Below are 23,112 nucleotides of genomic sequence, written 5' to 3'. Positions count from 1 at the left end.
CAAGTATATAAGACTTCCAACCAAGCTCCTATAGAGAGTAGGATCATCTAGTAAGTCCCCTTCATCTTTTCTGTATTTGACATTTACTTCCATAGGAGTATCAACAGAAGAAGTGTCCTCTAATCCAACCAAGGTGATAAGATCTTGAATATACTTATGCTGATTCATGAAAATACCATTGGGTTGGTGATGAACTTCTAATCCTAAGAAGTATGTGAGCTGGCCAAGATCTTTCATATGGAAAGTTGCATGTAATTGTTGTTGAAGCTTAGTAATCAAACCACAGTCAGTGCTAGTAATGATAATATCATCCACATAAACCAGGAGAAGGACTATACCTGAAACAGATATGTGGAAGAAGAGAGAAGGGTCATACTGACTTTGTATAAAACTGAATGAAAGAATTGTACTGCAAAACTTCTTAAACCAAGCTCGGGGAGCCTGTTTGAGCCCATACAAAGAACGTCTTAGTTTACAGACATTGTGAGGAGAAGAAGTAATCATACCATAGGGGAGCTTCATGTAAATCTCTTTATAGAGATCACCATGAAGAAAGACATTCTTCACATCCATTTGATGCAGTTGTCATGACTGTGAAGCGGCAATAGCTAAGATGGTTCGAACCATGGTCATTTTGGCAACAGGAGAAAATGTCTCCTCATAGTCAACCCTATATTCCTGCTTGTTACCCAGAGCTACGAGGCGAGCTTTGTAGCGTTCTAAAGACCCATCAGAACGTAGTTTTACAGAGGAGACCCATTTACTCCCAATAGGTTTGACTGTAGAAGGACAAGGAACAATATCCCAAGTATGATTCCCCTCAAGTGCATGAAGTTCTGCTTGCATTGCATTTTGCCAACATGTATGTTTCATGGCCTGTTTGTAACAAGAGGGAATGGAAATAGTGGATAAAGTAGTGACAAGAGAGACAAGAGTGAAAAATCCATACCAATCAGGGGGTCGAGAAAGACGAGTAGACCGATGAAGAGTGGTAGAAATAGGAGCAGGATCAGGCACCGGGTCAAGATCGGAAAGGGGCACGAGAGAAGTGGAATCAGACTCATGTCGACGACGTCTTTCATAAACAAAATCAGGTCTAAACCTTTCCATCATTGTTATGGAATCAGAAAAACTAGGCAAAAGAGGTAAAGATGCAGATGACAATTCAACATGAGATGGAAAGAAATATTGATTTTCAAAGAAAATCACATTTCTAGAAACTCGTATACGACAAGCATGGGGATCATAACAAATATAACCCTTTTGAGGGATAGCATAACCAAGAAAAACACACTTAACAGATTGAGCAATAAGTTTATATCGTTTATGAGCAGGGCACAAAACAAACACAACCAAATGTACGAAGATCAGAATATAAAGGAGAATGACCAAATAACTTAAAGAAAGGGGAAACATTATTTAATGTAGGAGAAGGTAAACGATTAATCAAATGAATTGAAGTAGAAAGAGCTTTACGCCAAAAATAAAGAGGAACAGATGATTCAAGTAAAAGAGTTCTTACTACATCAAGAAGGTGATGATTTTTTCTCTCAGCTACACTGTTTTGTTGTGGTGTCGAAGGACAAGAACGTTGAGAGACGATTCCTTTGCTTTGAAGAAAGCCTTAAAACTTATTGACATGTATTCACCACTAGAATCAGAGCGCAAGACTTTGATGTTAGCAGAAAATTGAGTTTCAAGAAATGCAAGAAATCGCTTAAAAACTGAAAAAACTTTAGCTTTAGCTCGAAGGAAGTAAACCCACGTAAAACGACTAAAGTCATCAATGAAAGTAACAAAGTATTTGTAATGAGCATGAGAAACAACAGGTGCAATCCCCCAAACATCACTATGAATAATATCAAAACATTTGGAGGCACGAGATGCATGATGAGGAAAAGGTAAAACTTTACTTTTGCCAAGTTTGCATGATGTACAATCAAAAGAAAGATCAAGAGAAGAACATGTTTTATGTCCCAATAATCCAGAATTAATCAAAGTGCGAAGTACGTCAGAGTTTGGATGGCCTAGATGTTTATGCCATCTTTTATTTTCAGAACCAATAAAATTACATGCAAAAGAAAAGGAAAACTAGAAATATTGGTGGAATGAGAAATATGAAGAGGAAAGAGTTATCCCACTTTAGGCCCCTTCGCGATCATTTTTCCTAACGCTTGATCCTATACAACACAACTAGAATGGGAGAAATGAACATCACAATTATTATCAACCAATTGACCAGCAGAAATAAGATTTGTGGAGAGGTCAAGAGACACAAAAACATAAGTTAAAGAAGGAGAAAGATCACCAACAGCACTGCTAGGCAGAGAACTGCCATCAGCGATACTAATTTTCAGATTTCCATCATAATTTCTGACATTGGAAAGAGGAATGGTACTATTGGTCATGTGGTTGGAGGCATCAGAGTCTAAATGCCATGGCTTAAAAAGAAGTTTATGATTACCTGAGAACCCAAGAGCAGAAAGAGCAGAAATGATCATTTGTTGTACCATTTCAGGAATGAGTGTATTCGGGTTTGCTAAGCCTGTAGGAGTAGGAATAAAAACAACAGGTGAGGCAATAGACAATGCAGCAGAACCAAAGGCACCAATGGAGGCATGATAAGCAGTTCCTTGTTTCCTTTCAGGTCGAATGGTACAAGCAGAGATGATATGACCATGTTTCTTACAGTAGTTGCAGAATTTCTTGGGGCAATCCTGAGCAATATGACCAAAACCTTTACAACTAAAACATTGGACAACATGCATATTTCTACCTTTGTTTCTACCCTGTGCTGCATAAGCCACAGAAATAGGTGCACTAACATTTGCCCTATGTTCCATAGCCGCTTGAGTTATGATACGCTGCTCCTCACGAAGAAGTTCACTCAAACAGGCATCTAAAGATGGTACAGGATGACGATTCATCAAATTAGAGCGTGCAGTTTCAAAATCAGAACGGAGCTTCATCAAGAATTGATCTCTCTTGCTTGTGTCGTGCATTGCTTGAACAACAGAGAGAGCTGCAGTAGGAACATTAGCATAAACAATATCTGAATAATTAGCCCAAAGATTTTGAAAACCGGAAAAGTTTTCCTCAATAGAGAGACTTCCTTGTGTGAAGTTAGCCATCTCATATTCTAATTGAAAACACCGAGCTATGTTATCCTGATTATAAACCTTATTTAGATAATTCCACATAGTAGGAGCAGTTTTATAAGACCTCAAATTGAGAACAAGATGAGGTTCTATTGAGCTAAGGATCTAGGTCATAACCTAGGCATCTGTGATTTCCCATCTAGACAAAGCATCGACATCTGTAGGTGTAGGATTACTCCCATTAATATTCCCCCACAGTTCTTTCCCTTTGACGAATAATTGAAATTGAAACTCCCAAGCAGAATAATTTTTCCCATTAAAACAGATATGGAACAAGTCTAGCTTATCCGAAGACATGATAAAGCTGAAAAGAAATAGATTTTGAAACTAAAACTGACAGGGAATTAGTGCAATGGAAGAGGGATACACACCAGATTCTGAAGCCAAGAGTTGCTGAGAATAGTAGCAAAAAGACTGATCTGAAACTACTGAGAATAGCGGCAGAAAACCAAGATCTAAAACAGCCCAGAATTGCACTAGAAACCCAATATCTGAAACGAAGAAGAATGATTCTGAAAATACCAAGAACATCACCAAAGAAGGAAGATCTGAAGCTGCCAAGAATAACATTAGAAAAGCACGACAGATTTGCAGATTTTGAAACCAAGAACTGTAAAGAATAGCAGCAGAGAAAACAAGAATAAACAAGAATAACACAAAGTTGGAAATTAAGGATTCAACAACCACTCCTTCTCTCTCGCCTGCACACTTTCCACCAGGAGTAATATGAAAAAGATGGGTCCATGATGAGTAAGGCAACTACAGCAAAAGCCAAAGGAAAATTCAAGACAGAGGCAAGCAAGGATTTGGAAGAAGCTCTGATACCATGTTAATATATTCAAGCCAAAAGCAGAGTAGCAAGAGAGTTAATCAATTTATTAACTTTGCAGAATGTTCTCCTTCTCCTGCACTCGGCATAAAACAGCCTCTTATACATTGCAGGTTATTTTGCCATACAAGGAGTATACATAGAAGGTTATTTTGCTATACAAGGAGTCTATGATAAGATAATCTTTGGTAGTTAATATTAAGAGTCCTAATTGTATACATATATGGTAACACACATAACCAACCTTGGACAAAGAAACCATCTTGGCTTGTCTGACAAGAGAATCTGAAGAAATCAGTGTTGCTGTTTTCGCATCCCTCTTAACTTCCTTTTCTCTGTCAACAAAATTGAAGGGAAGTGGCAGCTGGTCTGTTGAAGTCCAAACGTGTAGTTGATGCCAATTAAGCCGAGATGATCGATGCTGAATTGCTTGCTTTGAAATCAAGCAAAGACATTAGTTTTCTACAAATCCAAAATGCATTGAAAATTTTGGGGGCATTTCATTGGAGCATTCAGAAGTAGAAGAGGAGTTGGAATCTGTCTACAGACTACTAGTTAATACAAGAGTCTCTCTTCTGAACATTCTCAATCATTAACTTCCTCTTGGGGACAGTTTTTTTTTTTTTTCCTGTCAGCTAACCATCTGTACATTGTTATCATCTGACAGTATATATAACAAATACAAAGAAAAACACGCAATATACTTGGATTGTTTAATCTCAAATGTTGCCTTCCCTCTCTTTCGTTCTCTCTCTGTCTCCATATGAACACTGCTATTCTTTTTTGGATAAATGAATTCTTCATTACTATTATCTTGAAACAGTATGAAGGAATGTAAGCTTAGTGTTTTTTTTTTTTGCCAATATTTAGTCCTAAGATAAATTCACCCAATCTGATCAGCACGCTGATAAAGAGATTCTAAACTGTCTTTGCGTAACTGGGATATGCAACTGCTGCTTCTGTCCCAGTCTCAGTTTTATGACTTTTCAGGACTGGCATGTCTTTCCAAAGTTGTTGGGAATCCTGTTGGTTCTTCCCCTGTCAAAATAAAAGCATAGTTGGCATACCCAACTCAGGTTTAATTGGGCTAAGGGCTTCGTAGTGACCGATTGATTCAAAACGATGTTGTTTTAACAAAAAAATATAAAATTAATAAATGAACCTGGCCTATTCTAATTAATCGGACTATGAATTAATATGTCAACATAGCTAATATTTAAAGTAATTTAATAAAAAAAATCAGTATCAATGAGATTTATACTGATTTAATCTCCTCAACTTCTTGAATGCTACACTGCAAAACCTTCAGTCCCTTCAATACATTTTGCACTTGTACACGGCTGAATTTCTTGCCATTGAGACTGGAGTTGGAAAGGAATAGATGAGATTTACTCTGAAAAGACTATCCCTTCTTTTTTTCCTTTTCTAGCCAACATAAATGTTCATATGACTGATTAAAAATGAGATGTATTTTTCAATAAAGGACAGTAATGATCACTGAGAGACGAGATAAGAATTGGATCCAGGTTCTGATGATTTCTCAAGGAAGTGTAAATTTTCATGACAATATATTCAAGGAGAGAGATGGATGGAACATGTTTTAAGATAATTGTTATTGCATTGTATTATGTTCATAGTGATCTTCGTACACTTGAATATTTCTATATGTTTACAACTATAGCAAAACTGTCTTGCAAAATTGTATTGAAGGGCAGTGAAAGCAAAGTTGCTCCATCTTGAGAAGAGTATCAACTAGTGGCTGAGAATGTTGAGAATGGTAACTCTGGTTTTCAGTAATTTCCTGTAAACAGCCTCCAACTCCTCCTCTGCTTCCTGAATGGTTGACTCTAATGCCTCCAGTCCTTTCAATGTATTTTGCACTTGTACAGAATTGATGTCTTTGCTCGACTTCAGGACAAGCAATTCGGCGTCTATCTTTTCGAATTCATTGAGTTCAGCTTCGCATGATACACGTTTGGATTGAAATAGTTTTGAAACGACAGACCAGGCATGGGAGCTTGATCTTGCCTTTGTCTGAGAAACCATGGACAAGAGAGATTGGAAAATCTCGAGGCTGATTTCTTTTACTTCTCTTAGCATGCTGACTGCATCGACTGCTGAAGTGATGTTCTTCTCCATGCTATTCAAATTTTTGAAGCATTTGCGGATTGTTTTATCTAATCGTTTCCTGGACATCATGTAAGCTTCAACTTCACTTGCGAATCCAGATTCTCCACTTTTTCTCCTCCTGAGAGATGATTCAAGTTCCTGCAAGCACTCCTTCATTGATGAAAAAACATCTCTAGTTGTGCTGCACATGTCCAACAAGAGCAGAGATCCACTCAACACCTCTTCTCCCCTTTCTTTTTGTTGTTCATTGGAGAGGGTTTGTTGGGTTAATGGCAAATGAAGAAAATCCTCAACACACTCATACAAGACTTTGAGGCCACTCAATTTGTGGTAAACTGACGTAGAAGTTGTTTGTGATGATCTCAACCTGTCCAATTGATCTTCAACACTGACATTTAGAGGGTGAGATCTTGAGGGCAAGCTGGTAGAGCGAATGTGGCAAGCAGCCATCTTATCCTTTAGCAGAAGAACGCTGGTTATTGATGTTGATACAATTGAGCTTGGGAGACGTTGTTCAAGAAACCTCCTCTGGGCCTCTTATATAGAGGCTAGGAAATAACAACTGGGATGCATATGCATCCAGACTTGCATTTGCTGTCATGTGGCAAGGTTTCTGACAATGCCGACTTTCTCTCATCATCATTGTAGTTCGGGAAACATAATGCTAATAATATAGTCTCAACTGATTGATATTATTCAAATAATAGCAGCATGCCTCCTGATAACCCAGACAGAAATATGATCATCACACCGTAAGCATAATTTAGCTGGAATCTCATCACGTGAAATGTACTGATCTTAATCTCATAAATAAGTTTTTGGAGCTATTCATAATGAAAATTTAAAAATCTCATGGTATTGTTGAATGATTGGTTACAAAATACAAGTCTCTGACAAAGTTGTTTCCTGCTTCCTTGACATGCTGCTCTACAATATGGTATCAACTTGAATAATTAACCACTACAAACACTATATTAAAGATGAACACATATGGAAAACAGGTGGATCTTGCTTCATCACACAACAACCAGCTTGAATTATCACTCATGTGCATTCATTAAGAAATACATTCAATGTTTGATTGACCTATATCATCAGTGCACCACCGTGTCAAATTTAGATGCAAACAATAGGCTGTCAAGATTTCAGTTGCTCCTCACCAAGTATATTATATCAGTGAGAGCTATATCCGAGCCTCATGATTCATTTTTGTATTGAAGCTCGGGAAAAATAAATATATTTGTATGGAAGATATGGGTACAATCCACTTGTGTGCACATATATTTTATTTGATTGATATCCTTGTGCAGGGTGTCATGGCAATGAAGCAGGAAACAATGTTGTCAGAGGCCTGAATAAGTGATCTATATTCATTTCATTATCATTACAAAATAGCGAGTCAAGGCAACGGCTTTTCAACTTTGCCGCTTGAATAGCATTGCACCACGAGATGGTCTTTGAATTTTAAAATGTTCAAAATCATTTGGTGTAATGATGATATTTCTGTCTGCAACGCATGGGTTCTTGCTATTATGTCATGAGTATTTTATAGGCAGACTCCTGAACTGTTATAACTTATGATGACAGAAAGCCGGGCCTGTTGAAAAATGCAACACATGACTGCATTTGCAAGCAAGCCTGGAGCGATGGAATTTGAATTGATACTTCTTGTTGTGTATATAATGGATGCTAGAGGTGTTGTTGGGAAGATGGTTGCTTTTTTTCTCGATAAGCCTAGTTTTTTAGTGACAGCACCAGAGTCGTTATGAAAAACCAGATGGAGATATGAGAGGCGTTGCAACAAGGGACATCTTACAAAGTGTAGTACGCATCCCTGGAATGGAGCAAAGATCAAGAACCGAAACAGCCCGCAAACGAAACTCCTATCAGAATCTCAGAGAATAAACCCCATTAAAGACTAGGAAAAGAAGCTAAAACCAATGAAGCTGGAAGCAGGAAACATCCAAAAGGAAACAACTGAAAAGGAGTGGTACGCAATGGAAGACAATTCAATTGGAAAGAAATTAAAGCTTCATATCAAAAACTATTGAACACACTTTGCAAGAGCAAGCAGATTCTGCAGAACTTTGAATATCAGCTTGACCTGCAAAGAGGAATGGAACAGCTTGTCAACCAGATGCAAAAAGAATTCGGAAAAAACACCAAGAGCTTTGAGTGGAAACCAAAATTTCTGATTTTATTGTTGCAGCAGACAGAATAACCTGCAGGTGCAATCACCGAAGGGACCAAACATGCTTTGAAATACCATGAGTTTCGAGGAACCTTGTCTATGCATTCTGATCCTTCAAAATCCAGTAATTGTGACACAACCATTCCATGGCCTAGGTCATAATTTAGGATTGTTGCTGGTTTAAGGTCTCACAAGAGGGGGCTGCGCAAGTCGCGGCCCTGCCAAGTTCAAGTCTCAAAGCTCGCACTAATTAAGATGGTTCAGAGAAATTAATTATTCAGTGGCAGATGGTAATAATCATCAAGAACACGAATAATTAGCATGGCTTAGAGTTTGAATTGCACATTCATTTACCAGTCTTGTTGTCTATAATTAAATGAGTGAAGCTATTCGACGAGCAGTAGAGTTGGGCATGTTTCAACATTAAGAAGGCAATAAGGCTTGCAACAATAAGTTTTCTAGCATTTTTCGGCCTCTTTGCTATCCTTAGTCTCATCAGCTGCTGGATCACCAGATGGTATCCCTGCCCGTGAAGAACACTACTCAAGGCAATATGAAAACACTCTAGGATTGTGGGGACACCAGAGATCTTGAGCAAGTGAATCATTTTAACTTTCAGTACAGGGAAAGAAATCTTAAAATGGGAATTGGCAGTACCAGTTAGCAGCTTCTTTCTCACTTGTATCTAAAAGGTAACAGCAGCAAGAATTTATAAAGGATCCGCGGTGCTGCCTTCGGAAACTCGAGGACCAGAAGTTGCATGCATGTTACTAGATTGATTTTCATGAAAAGATTGTCACGAATCTTCCATTTCTTACTCCTTAGTTCTTCTCCTTGATTTTTCTTGATAACTATTATATATTCTTGTATATAAACTTTATTGCTTTCATCCCACGTCAGGCGGAAAGGAAATGAGCTGTTGAGCACATAGCAAACTATTCTTTCGCCTTTTACTATAGAATACCGGGTGTACCTGCTGCAGACAGCTCTCTTGAGGTAGGGCTTGCCCTATAGCAGTTCAAATCTGATAGATGGGGTTAAATGTTAACCTGTTAATCCCAAAACAAACACAACCTTTACCATGGATTACCAGATTCTCATGATGAGGAACTTGAGAAGTGAGACAACAAGTGATTTTGAGAAGTATTATGATTCGATGCATTCATAGTGATTTTGATATAATTGTCTGTCTGTACCTATAACTACAAAAAATCAATAATTACAAAATTGTGGCAAGATTAAGGATGTTGAAGAGGACATAAACTAATGATTGAGTGTATTGAGGAGGGAAACTCTGACTTTTAGTAATCTCCTAAAAACACACTCTAATTCTTCCTCCACTTCCTGAATGCTGCACTCCAAATCCTTTAGTCCCATCAATGCAGTTTGCACCTCTACATGGTTGGATTTCTTGCCAATTAGACAAATCAATTCAGAATCCATCTTTTCCACTTCATTTGCACAACCTTGTCCTTCACATGAAACACGCCCGGATTGCAATAATTTTGAAACCGCAGACCATCCAGTAGTTCTTGCCTTCGGTCGACAAATTAAAGATAAGAGAGACTCAAACACCAAGAGACTGATTTCTTCAACCTCTTTTATCATGCTTACTACTGCAAACAAGTTCGAGTCCTTGTCCACAGATGGTATACCTGTGCTCTTCTTTTCTGTTCTCTTCAGATTTCTGAAACACTTGGAAATTACTTTGTTCAATCTCTTTCTCGAGATCATATATGCTCCAACTTCATTTTCCAAGCAGCTGGATTCTCCACATCTTTTCCTTCGAAGGGACGATTCTAGCTCCTGTACGCATTCCTTCATTTGAGAGAAAACGCCCCTGGTGCTGCCACACACATCCAATAACCGAATAGATCTTTCTAGCGATTCTTCTATACATTTGCTGTAATGTTCATTGGAAAGAGCCTGTTGGATGAGGGGAAAACGAAGCAAATCATCGAAACTATCATGTAAGTCTTTGAGGGCACTTAATTTGTAGGATACAGATGAGGAAGTTGCTTCTGATTCTCTCAACCTGGACAATTACTCCTCAATACCTTCGGTTAAAGGATGATTTTTGGAGGGTAGACTGTTGGAACGGAGATGGAAAGTGGATTTATTAGAGGTAGACATGTTGATCTTTCTTTTGGCAAAAGAAAGCAGTTTTGAAATCCTCGACGTTTAATTAGATGTTTGTTGTCCTGGCTAACATCAATTAGGCCATATATATATATAAAGCAGAAAAATGAAGACAGGAAGAGCTCCATCCTCGTCTGGAACTTGTAATTGTTTATCATGTGGTGAGTTGGCAGTTCTGCCAATGTTTTGTCGCGGTCGGATCTCGAGATGAGAAATCCCATAAAAGAAATCCTAATGGAATCTCTCCAAGGACCTGCACGAGCACATTGACACCATGGCTCTCAGACAGTAGTTGACCATCACAATATTAATTTGATTCGAGTCTAATTATGCAGATTGTGCAGATCTTCATGTGAAGATGGTGTGTTATAGGGTAATTGGAGACTTTAGCCTGCTATTCAATTTAAAATTCATGCAGGCCGTGTGTGTGATCTTAATGAATAATAATATTCAGCCATCTGCTGAGAATTCATTGAAGGAAATTGAAATAAACACTTCCACAGCACAAGTGTCTAGAAATATTAAAAGAAAATGGAGATATCCTACTGGTGTGTGTGTGTGTGTGTGTGTGTGTCAACTTGAACATAGACCGTTTATTGTTGAGATTCTATATACTACGTACTAGTCTATCAATCGAGACGGCAAGTCCTTCAAGAATTCAGCCTCTTACCCCTAGTCAAACCCGAGAAATAAAAAGCCAAGAACAGCAAGCAAGTTACATATTTTAAAGAACGTGAACAAGAGAAAGAGATGGCAAGTTTTACATACGAGCAGTTCATCCTTTCAGAAATAGGGAACAGAACATTCGTGCGGCACTTCTTTGGCAGCTCTTTGATTGAAAATCTTGAGTAACCATATAGGCTTCAAAGCAAAAGCAGACCACCTTGGTCCTTTTTGGTTTTCTTAGTTATTTCATTGAGCTTTCTGATGCCGTGACAGCATTTTCTCGGCCGGTTATGGGATAAACCTTCCGGATACTCAGCACAGTCAGGGAAGTAACCCCACACCGGCGAGCACAGTACTTCGGAAGGGTCATAGCCATCATCTTCGCAGATACCATTTTGCTCTGACTGTATATATATGTAGTACACAGAAAATCTATTTCAATATACATAAATTAGGAGAAGTTTATGTCAACACCCTCCATCTGTCCCCTAAAAGGATTATTACAAATGAATTGATGTAGCTTGATAATATTCCATTGCAAAACTGTCTATATATAATACAATTACTATGACGGTTAAGGGAAAAGCTTAATGAATGAATATACAGTCATAAACAAGACTGCAAGAATAAAGGTGCTATACATGAAAGTAAATCACTAATGAGCTGAGGTTATGGGATGAGCTGAGGTTATGGTGATTTCCTTATATGACCCTTCAAAATGGACGTTCCATCAACAACGTTGATTTTGTCACACAGCAGAGTGAAACGAGACCTAGATAGTGGCTTTGTCAGCAAGTCAGCAAGCTGATCATCCGTGTGCACATGAGCAACACGCAGGTGACCACGATGGACAAATTCACGAACAAAGTGAAGGTCAATAGCAATATATTTCATTCTGGAATGCAGAACAGGATTGAGACTCAGTTGAGTGGCTCCAACATTATCACAAAGCAGTAGAGACGGTTTGTCACGACCCGAGTCCCGGATCCATGACCGGCACATAGGCAAGGTTCCCCTCCAAGGTTCCATACCTATGCGAACCCAAACTTACACACAAACTTATCCTAACTCAATCAGAGTTCAACGCAGCATTAATAACAAAATCAACTTTATAATATAATTGAATTGTCTTAATACAAAAGTTTATAAAAGTTCAGAGTTTTGGAGCATTAACTAGACATAAAGGAAGGTACAAATTACTACCAAAAGAGCAGGTTCTGAAGGTCCAACAAAATGACCTGCTATCAAGCTATAAGCCTGAAAAGGATAAATAATGAGATGGTGAGTTCAACAACTCAGTGAGTAGATAACGTTCAATATACACACACGAGGTAATACAGCAATGAGAAATATATATACAAGTATGGATTTAGGTTCTTATGGAAGTGTTCTCAAATTGGCCATAACAAGAAGATCATATGGTAAAACTCGTCAGAAAATCAAAATGCAATGAGCATGAGGCTCCGTACTGTGGGATGATCAGTCCACACAGGTTGGTGACTCCCCCGACCAACTAGGGTTCAGATACGATGTGCACAAAGACTAACACTACCATGTTAGCATGGGTATTCTGACTGACATACCATAGGTTCATAATCATAATCTAACAAACATATTCATATCTCAAAACTCAACTCATGACATCAATCAAATGAGGAGCTATCAATTCAGAAGTCAATTCAAAATATATGTTGGTTCATATCAAGAATTCAGATTCAATAATTGATCATGCTTTATCAAAACAAGGATAATAATTAACATATATATTATCAAGAAGCATGATCCAATTCATATTAGCAAATCAAATATTTATAATATTTCTCATGCATATGGACAATTATCCACTCACCTGACTCGAAAGCAACAAAACTCAAAGCTGATATCGAAGAAAATCCTACTGACGTCCCACCGGTAGAATATCAGGATTATCTGAATATAAAGGAGACATATTTAAGAATGACTCAAAAGAATATATATAACCTATTTAATACACTTATCTAAGGGTGTATTCCATAACCCTATATATTTTTGAACTAACTAGTTATCTTTCCTAAAAACCCAACATTTAACGGTTTTTCCGAAATCTAATCCATAATAAAACAATTAATAAAATTGGTAATAGTTCACTAAATAACCCTCAATTATTCATCAAACTAATCTGAAAAAGATAATAGTACAGCTAGGGACTAATCTGGAATTTATCATATTTTTAAGGGTTAAATTGCAACTTTTGTCAAATTGGAGGACCAAACTAAAATTTATCATAAATCCATGAATATACTGAAATTATGTCCATAATTCATCCTCATTTCTGTCCAGATCATCTCATTATACTCCAGGGACCATTCTGGAATTTTACCAAATTTTTAGGATCAAATTGTAATTTTTGTCAAATTGGAGGACTAAATTGAAAGTGTTAAATTCTCTTATCTATACAGTAATTCTGTCCATAATTCATATGTTATTCTGTTCAGAATCTCGGAATAGGCTCCAGGGACCATTCTGCAAATTTTCCAAAGTTTGGGGACTAAACTGTAATTTTCCAAAATTGAGGGACCAAATTGAATTTTCGTCATCTTCAACCTCCAACTCAGAATTCTCACAGGTTACCTACTGTTCTTGCCAAATTTCTAACTCAACATTCACCATTTACACAATTCATAACTCAAAATCATCATCTTTCAATTCAATCTCTCAAAATCAACCAAATAATCAAATACCCACAACAATTAACTCTATAACATTCAACTTAATTCATCAATTAACCCAAAACACAAATTTTCAAAACCCTAACATTTATCAAAACCAAAATTAAAAGCTCAATAATACAAATTTATACATTTAACAACTTAAATCTTACCTTTAAACTTATTTCCTCCAACTCCTTTTCTTTTTCCCTTATTTTCCCCTCTTTTCTCTTCTTCTTCTTCTTCTTCCTCCCTTCTCTCTCACGGTTTGTTCTTAAATTTCAGATCTCTTGTTTTTTTTTTTTTCTATTTATATATATTATGTATTTATACAATTACTACAATACCCTTATTTATTTATACTCTCTCTTTAAGCCACCAAGGGCTTTGTAGCCTTTTCCTAACTCTTTTTAATACAAAACATCACAATCTCCCCACCTTATAAAAGTTTCATCCTCGAAACTTAATAGAAAAGATTGAACACTTACCGAGATTATCGAAAAGATGAGGATACTCCTCATGCATCTTATCCTCGAGCTCTCATGTCGCTTCCTCACGTGAATGACCTTTCCATTTCACTTTCACTGAAGCTATATCCTTCGACCTAAGCTTCCTCACTTGTCGGTCGACTATAGCTTCTGGTTGCACCTCATAAACCATATCATCCCTCAATTCAATGGGATAAACCTCTAATACATGCGATGGATCTGACATATACTTCCTTAGCATGGAAACATGAAATACCGGATGAATAGCAGACAAGTTTGGTGGTAATGCTAACCTATAAGCAACCGCCCCAACTCTCTCCAGAATCTCATACGGTCCAATGAATCGAGGACTCAACTTGCCTTTCTTCCCAAACCTGAATACTCCTTTTGTCGATGATACTTTTAAGAACACACAATCACCCACTGAAAACTCTAAGTCACGCCTTCTTCTATCCGCGTAACTTTTCTGTCTACTCTGAGCTGTTTGAAGCTTCTTTCTAATTACCTCTATCTTCTCTGAGGTAATCTGAATCAACTCCGGTCCCATTAGCCTCTTCTCACCAACCTCAAACCAACAAACCGGTGATCTACATCTCCGACCATACAAAGCCTCATAAGGTGCCATCTCTATGCTAGCTTGATAACTGTTGTTGTAAGCAAATTCCACTAATGGTAGGAACTTACTCCAACCAACTCCAAAATCCATGACACAAGCCCTCAGCATATCCTTCAAGATCTGAATAGTCCTCTCAGATTGACCATCTGTCTGAGGGTGAAAAGCTGTACTCAACTGCACTTTAGTACCCATAGCTTCTTGGAATTTCACCCAAAATCGCGATGTAAACTGTGGACCTCTATCAGACACTATTGAGATTGGCACTCCATGCAACCGTACAATCTCACTAATAAACAATTCCGCCAACTTTGCATATCCATAAGTAATCTTAACTAGCAGAAAATGGGCTGATTTTGTCAACCTGTCAACAATCACCCATATTGAATCATAACCCTCCTGACTCCTAGGCAATCCTGTCACAAAGTCCATTGTGATCCTTTCCCACTTCCATTCTGGAATCAACAATGGTTGCAACAATCCAGGAGGTTTTTGGTGTTCACCCTTTACCCTCTGACAGGTCAAACACCTAGAAACAAAATCTGCTACATCAGCCTTCATCCTATTCCACCAATAACACACCTTAAGGTCTTTATACATCTTGGTGGAACCTGGATGCATTGTGTAAACTGTCTGATGTGCCTCTACCATCAATTCTCTCCTCAGATCATCTACATCAGGTACACAAAGTCTATCCCTATATCTCAGCACATCATCATCACCTATCACAAAACCTGCAGCTTTACCCTGCTCAACTTCATTTCTAATCCTGAGTAGTGAATCATCTTTCTTCTGAGCTGCTTTTATCTTATCAAACAAATCTGACTTAACCTGAAAATGAGCAATCATTGCTCCAGCTTCACTAAGATCAAATCTGACTCCTTCATCCACCAACTCATGTAGCTCCCTAATCAGAGGTCTTCGTACCTCCTGAATATGAGCTAAGCTCCCTGATGATTTTCTACTCAAAGCATCGGCAACTACATTTGCCTTACCTGGGTGGTAATGTATGGTACAATCATAGTCCTTCAGCAGCTCCATCCATCTCCTCTGCCTCAGGTTTAGATCTCTCTGCTGAAAGATATATTTCAAACTCTTGTGATCTGTGAAAATCTCACAAGTTTCACCATACAAGTAGTGCCTCCAAATCTTCAAGGCAAAAATTACAGCCGCCATCTCTAAATCATGTGTAGGATAGTTCTGTTCATGCTTCTTCAGCTGCCGTGAAGCATAGGCAATAACCTTGCCATGCTGCATTAGAACACATCCTAACCCAACTCTCGAAGCATCACAATACACTGTGTAACCACCAGAACCTGATGGTACTGCCAGAATAGGCGCTGTAGTCAATCTCTCTTTCAACTCTAAGAAACTTTTCTCACAAGCTTCAGACCACTGAAACTTAACATTTTTCTGCGTTAACTTAGTCAATGGTGCAGAAATCCGAGAAAAGTTCTCCACAAACCTCCGATAATAGCCGGCCAACCCTAAGAAACTTCTTATCTCTGTCACCGAAGTAGGCCTAAGCCACTGCTTAACTGCCTCAATCTTTTGAGGATCAACCTCAATCCCATTCCTTGACACTACATGCCCAAGAAATGCTACACTCTCCAACCAAAACTCACTCTTTGAGAACTTGCCATACAACTGATGATCTCGCAAAGTTTGAAGCACCATTCTCAAGTGTTGCTCATGCTCCTCCCTAGACCTCGAATACACCAAAATATCATCAATAAAAACTATCACAAATCGATCAATAAACTGGCCAAACACTCTATTCATCAAATCCATAAAAGCTGCTGGTGCATTCGTCAACCCAAAAGACATCACTAAGAACTCATAATGACCATACCGAGTTCTGAAAGCTGTTTTTAAAATGTCCTCATCTCTTATCCTCAACTGATGATACCCAGATCGAAGATCGATCTTAGAAAAGAATTGAGCTCCCTGCAATTGGTCAAACAAATCATCTATGCGAGGGAGTGGGTATCTATTTCGAACTGTCACCCGATTCAGTTGCCTATAATCTATACACAACCTCAATGACCCATCCTTCTTCTTCACAAACAACACTGGGGCTCCCCAAGGGGACACACTTGGTCGGATAAACTTTTTATCCAACAAATCCTGCAGTTGCTCCTTAAGCTCCCTCAATTCTGCTGGTGCCATTCTATATGGTGCCATTGATATCGGTTCAGTACCCGGAACCAAATCAATACAAAACTCAATTTCCCTATACGGAGGCAATCCAGGTAAGTCATCGGGAAAGACATCAATAAACTCCCTAACTATAGGGACTTGGTCTAATTGGGGAACTTTTTTCTCTACATCCACTATATATGCTAGGTAGCATTGTATCCCTTTTCTAGCCATTTTCCTCGAGATAGCTGACAACATAATTGATAGAGACCCAATCTTATCTCCTTGAAATACCAACCCAACTTCTTCATCTAGATCAAATATTATTTTCTTACCCCAACAATTTACTGAAGCCCTATGCTTTGCCAACCAATCCATTCCCAAAATCACATCAAAATCAACCATATCTAAGACATTTAAGTCTCCCATAAAGATCTTATCTCCAATCTCTATTTCACAATCCAGATACACATACTTCACTAATATTAATTCATCTAAGGGAGTAGCAATTGAAATTGAGGATCTTAATAAAGTTGGTTGCTTATCTAAGCTCATGACAAAAATATAGGGACACAAACAAATGAGTTGTACCCATATTAAATAATATATTTTTTTTTTTTGCTTCAAAAAAAGGCAAACAACAAGAATATATTGAGGTGCGGATGTACTACCCCGCCTCCTATACCTTACATTTCTAAACTGTACAATAGGGACATCATCCTGATCATCCTCTACTCTAACAGTATCAACTATTCGTCTATTCCTCGGCATTTCCTAAAATAAAAAAATGAGAGCACTCAAGTCATGCTAGAACAATAGCATGATAATTATCACAGAATTATAGGAAAGCATATCTATCACAAGGAAGAAGACATGCTTAATGACAATTCAGAATTTCAAAGACAACAAACAAGACAACACGGATCCTAATGCTCCACTTATTACGAATTTAATTATATTATTGTTTCTTTAACCTAAAGCTCTGATACCAAGTTTGTCACGACCCGAGTCCCGGATCCATGACCGGCACATAGGCAAGGTTCCCCTCCAAGGTTCCATACCTATGCGAACCCAAACTTACACACAAACTTATCCTAACTCAATCAGAGTTCAACGCAGCATTAATAACAAAATCAACTTTATAATATAATTGAATTGTCTTAATACAAAAGTTTATAAAAGTTCAGAGTTTTGGAGCATTAACTAGACATAAAGGAAGGTACAAATTACTACCAAAAGAGCAGGTTCTGAAGGTCCAACAAAATGACCTGCTATCAAGCTATAAGCCTGAAAAGGATAAATAATGAGATGGTGAGTTCAACAACTCAGTGAGTAGATAACGTTCAATATACACACACGAGGTAATACAGCAATGAGAAATATATATACAAGTATGGATTTAGGTTCTTATGGAAGTGTTCTCAAATTGGCCATAACAAGAAGATCATATGGTAAAACTCGTCAGAAAATCAAAATGCAATGAGCATGAGGCTCCGTACTGTGGGATGATCAGTCCACACAGGTTGGTGACTCCCCCGACCAACTAGGGTTCAGATACGATGTGCACAAAGACTAACACTACCATGTTAGCATGGGTATTCTGACTGACATACCATAGGTTCATAATCATAATCTAACAAACATATTCATATCTCAAAACTCAACTCATGACATCAATCAAATGAGGAGCTATCAATTCAGAAGTCAATTCAAAATATATGTTGGTTCATATCAAGAATTCAGATTCAATAATTGATCATGCTTTATCAAAACAAGGATAATAATTAACATATATATTATCAAGAAGCATGATCCAATTCATATTAGCAAATCAAATATTTATAATATTTCTCATGCATATGGACAATTATCCACTCACCTGACTCGAAAGCAACAAAACTCAAAGCTGATATCGAAGAAAATCCTACTGACGTCCCACCGGTAGAATATCAGGATTATCTGAATATAAAGGAGACATATTTAAGAATGACTCAAAAGAATATATATAACCTATTTAATACACTTATCTAAGGGTGTATTCCATAACCCTATATATTTTTGAACTAACTAGTTATCTTTCCTAAAAACCCAACATTTAACGGTTTTTCCGAAATCTAATCCATAATAAAACAATTAATAAAATTGGTAATAGTTCACTAAATAACCCTCAATTATTCATCAAACTAATCTGAAAAAGATAATAGTACAGCTAGGGACTAATCTGGAATTTATCATATTTTTAAGGGTTAAATTGCAACTTTTGTCAAATTGGAGGACCAAACTAAAATTTATCATAAATCCATGAATATACTGAAATTATGTCCATAATTCATCCTCATTTCTGTCCAGATCATCTCATTATACTCCAGGGACCATTCTGGAATTTTACCAAATTTTTAGGATCAAATTGTAATTTTTGTCAAATTGGAGGACTAAATTGAAAGTGTTAAATTCTCTTATCTATACAGTAATTCTGTCCATAATTCATATGTTATTCTGTTCAGAATCTCGGAATAGGCTCCAGGGACCATTCTGCAAATTTTCCAAAGTTTGGGGACTAAACTGTAATTTTCCAAAATTGAGGGACCAAATTGAATTTTCGTCATCTTCAACCTCCAACTCAGAATTCTCACAGGTTACCTACTGTTCTTGCCAAATTTCTAACTCAACATTCACCATTTACACAATTCATAACTCAAAATCATCATCTTTCAATTCAATCTCTCAAAATCAACCAAATAATCAAATACCCACAACAATTAACTCTATAACATTCAACTTAATTCATCAATTAACCCAAAACACAAATTTTCAAAACCCTAACATTTATCAAAACCAAAATTAAAAGCTCAATAATACAAATTTATACATTTAACAACTTAAATCTTACCTTTAAACTTATTTCCTCCAACTCCTTTTCTTTTTCCCTTATTTTCCCCTCTTTTCTCTTCTTCTTCTTCTTCCTCCCTTCTCTCTCACGGTTTGTTCTTAAATTTCAGATCTCTTGTTTTTTTTTTTTTTTCTATTTATATATATTATGTATTTATACAATTACTACAATACCCTTATTTATTTATACTCTCTCTTTAAGCCACCAAGGGCTTTGTAGCCTTTTCCTAACTCTTTTTAATACAAAACATCACACGGTTCACGTAACATGAGACCTAGTTCATCAAGGAGAGATTTGATCCATGCAATATCAAAAGCTGCGGTGGCAAGGGCCCTGTATTCAACTTCTGTAGAGGAGCGAGCTACAGCTTTTTGTTTCCTAGTATACCAGCTGATAGGATTATTGCCCAGGAAGATTATATACGCCGTAGTGGACTTACGGTCATCAAGATTGCCACCCCAGTCAGCATTAGAGAACCCGCGAAGTACTGGGTGGGATTGGCGACGCAGCAAGAGACCAAAATGCATGGTCTGTTTGACATAATGTAAGAGTCTTTTAACATGTTGCCAATGTGTCACCATTGGTTTGTGCATGAACTGAGCTAGACGATTGACTGCAAAACCCAAGTCTGGACGAGTGAGTGAGAGATATTGAAGAGAGCCAATGATGCGTTTGTATTCAGTGGCATCACAGTTGGCTGAACCATCATCAAGCATAAGCTTCGTAAAAACAGACATAGGTGTGTGGACCGTCTTGGCGCCAACCATATTTAGCCTGATGAGAAGATCATGAATATAACGGTTTTGAGAGAGGAACAAACCTTGCTGAACCAGTATAACTTCCACCCCAAGAAAATAATATAGATCAGTCAGGTCCTTTAGAGAAAACGTTTCACCTAAAAAGGTGACAACATGCTGCAAAAATGAAGTGTTATTGCCAGTGAGGATTAAGTCATCAACATAGACCAACACATAGAGCAGAAAATCATTTTTATTAAAGATGAATAAGGAGTTGTCGGACTTGGAATTAAAGAAACCCAACGCAAAGAGGCTGGAGCGTAAGGCAGTATACCAGGCTCTAGGCGCCTGCTTGAGACCATAGATAGACTTCTGAAGAGAGCAAACATGATGAGGATAGGTCTGATCAATGAAACCAGCAAGTTGATGCATAAACACTTGTTCTGTTAACTGACCATGAAGGAACACATTGTTTACATCGAGCTATTTGAGAGGCTAGTTATTTGACAGAGCAATGGAGAGAATGAGGCGAATGGTGGTTGGTTTAATGATTGGACTAAATGTCTCAGTATAATCAACACCCGGTCGTTGATTAAATCCCTTAGCCACAAGACGGGCTTTGAACCAATCCACTGTACCATCCGGATTGCATTTAATTCTAAACACCCATTTACAGCCAATTAAGTTGGAAGCTGATGGTTGAGGGACCAGACGCCAAGTGCCATGAGAGACTAAGGCAGTAAATTCATCTGCCATGGCTTTACGCCACCTGGGGTCTTTGAGAGCTTAAGAGACGCAGGTGGGTTCCAATGGCAATGCAAGTGGATGCTTTGTAGTAACCGAGAGTTACTTAGGACATAAAATATTGTTTTGAGTCCGAGTAACCATGGAGTGAGTACGAGTGGGAAGCACAGGTTCAACAGGTAAAGGAGATGCAGAGGAGCATAAATGAGTAGCAGAAGAAAGAGAAGTCATACCTGGTGTAGGAGACAGAGTCACGGGGGCAGGAGCTTTTGGCCTGATAGATGTGACGGTAGAATTATCCAATGGAACCATGCAGACAGGAGGAACAGGAGCAGGAGGAGGAGTAAGACACGGGGAGGCAATAGGCTGAGGGGTAGAGAATGATGCTTTGGTAAAAGGAAAAATGCTTTCATCAAAAGTAACTGTAATGTTTTGAATATAAAGACATAGGAAAAGGCTAGAAAGCCCTTGAATGCTTAGATGTAGGAATAAATTAAATGAGGGGTATAGTAGTAATTGAATAAAGAGATGATAAATATAAATAGGAAGTTAAAAAAAAAAAAAAAGGAAAGAGGGATCTGAATTTTGAGAGAGAACCAGCAGGAGAGAAAGGGAGAAAGAAGAAGAAGAAGAGAAAAGAGGGGAAAATTAGGGAAAAGGAAGAGATTGGAAGAAATAAGTTTAAAGGTAAGATTTAGGTTGTTAAATGTATAAATATGTGTTAATTAAGCTTTAATTTTGGTTTTGATAAATGTTAGGGTCTTGAAAATTTGTGTTTTGGGTTAATTGATGAATTAAGTTGAATGTTATAAAGTTAATTGTTGTGGGTATTTGATTATTTGGATGATTTTGAGAGATTGAATTGAAAGATAATGATTTTGAGTTATGAATTGTGTAAATGGTGAATGTTGAGTTAGAAATTTGGCAAGAACAGTAGGTAACCTGTGAGAATTCTGAGTTGGAGGTTGAAGATGACGAAAATTCAATTTGGTCCCTCAATTTTGGAAAATTACAGTTTAGTCCCCGAACTTTGGAAAATTACAAATTGGTCCTTGGAGCCTATTCCGAGAATCTGAACAGAATAACATATGAATTATGGACAGAATTATTGTATAGATAAGAGAATTTAACACTTTCAATTTGGTCCTCCAATTTGACAAAAATTACAATTTGACCCTAAAAATTTGGTAAAATTCCAGAATGGTCCTTGGAGTATAATGAGATGATCTGTACAGAAATGAGGACTAATTATGGTCAGAATTTCAGTATATTCATGGATTTATGATAAATTTTAGTTTGGTCCTCCAATTTGACAAAAGTTGCAATTTAACCCTTAAGAATATGATAAATTACAGATTAGTCCCTAGCTGTAATATTACCTTTTTCAGATTAGTTTGATGAATAATTGAGGGTTATTTAGTGAATTATTGTCAATTTTATTAATTGTTTTATTATGGATTAGATTTCGAGAAAACTGTTAAATGTTGGGTTTTTAGGAAAGATAACTAGTTAGTTCAAAAACATTTAGGGTTATGGAATACACCCTTAGATAAGTGTATTAAATAGGTTATATATATTCTTTTGAGTTATTCTTAAATATGTCTCCTTTATATTTAGATAATCCTGATATTCTACCGGCGGGACGTCAGTAGGATTTTCTTCGATATCAGCTTTGAGTTTTGTTGCTTTCGAGTCAGGTGA

General features: G+C 37.4%; 1 protein-coding gene and 3 long non-coding RNA genes across 4 annotated transcripts; 1 reads left to right on the top strand and 3 right to left on the bottom strand.

Moving 5' to 3' along the window:
- Positions 1-5,583: 5,583 nt before the first annotated feature.
- On the bottom strand, positions 5,584-6,694 carry LOC133695335 (uncharacterized). Its single transcript, XM_062117276.1, has one exon. It carries the CDS (start codon positions 6,565-6,567, stop codon positions 5,740-5,742), a length of 828 nt encoding a protein of 275 aa, XP_061973260.1. The 5' UTR covers positions 6,568-6,694; the 3' UTR covers positions 5,584-5,739.
- A 5,510-nt stretch (positions 6,695-12,204) lies between these two features.
- LOC133694438 (uncharacterized) lies at positions 12,205-14,085 on the bottom strand. Its single transcript, XR_009842285.1, has 3 exons — positions 13,974-14,085; positions 12,963-13,042; positions 12,205-12,370 (listed from the first exon to the last, which is right to left on the bottom strand). It is a non-coding gene; the product is annotated as an uncharacterized LOC133694438 (long non-coding RNA).
- Positions 14,086-18,161: 4,076 nt separating this feature from the next.
- Positions 18,162-20,039, bottom strand: LOC133694232 (uncharacterized). The gene is made up of 3 exons (XR_009842246.1): positions 19,931-20,039; positions 18,920-18,999; positions 18,162-18,327 (listed from the first exon to the last, which is right to left on the bottom strand). It is a non-coding gene; the product is annotated as an uncharacterized LOC133694232 (long non-coding RNA).
- Positions 20,040-22,010: 1,971 nt separating this feature from the next.
- On the top strand, positions 22,011-23,112 carry LOC133693599 (uncharacterized). Its single transcript, XR_009842141.1, has 2 exons — positions 22,011-22,098; positions 23,029-23,112. It is a non-coding gene; the product is annotated as an uncharacterized LOC133693599 (long non-coding RNA).

This window comes from Populus nigra, chromosome 5 (genome assembly GCF_951802175.1).
Source record: "Populus nigra chromosome 5, ddPopNigr1.1, whole genome shotgun sequence".
NCBI classification, from domain to species: Eukaryota; Viridiplantae; Streptophyta; class Magnoliopsida; order Malpighiales; family Salicaceae; genus Populus; species Populus nigra.
Note: the sequence above shows the minus strand (reverse complement) of the source record. Positions and strands in the feature narration are given on the sequence as shown.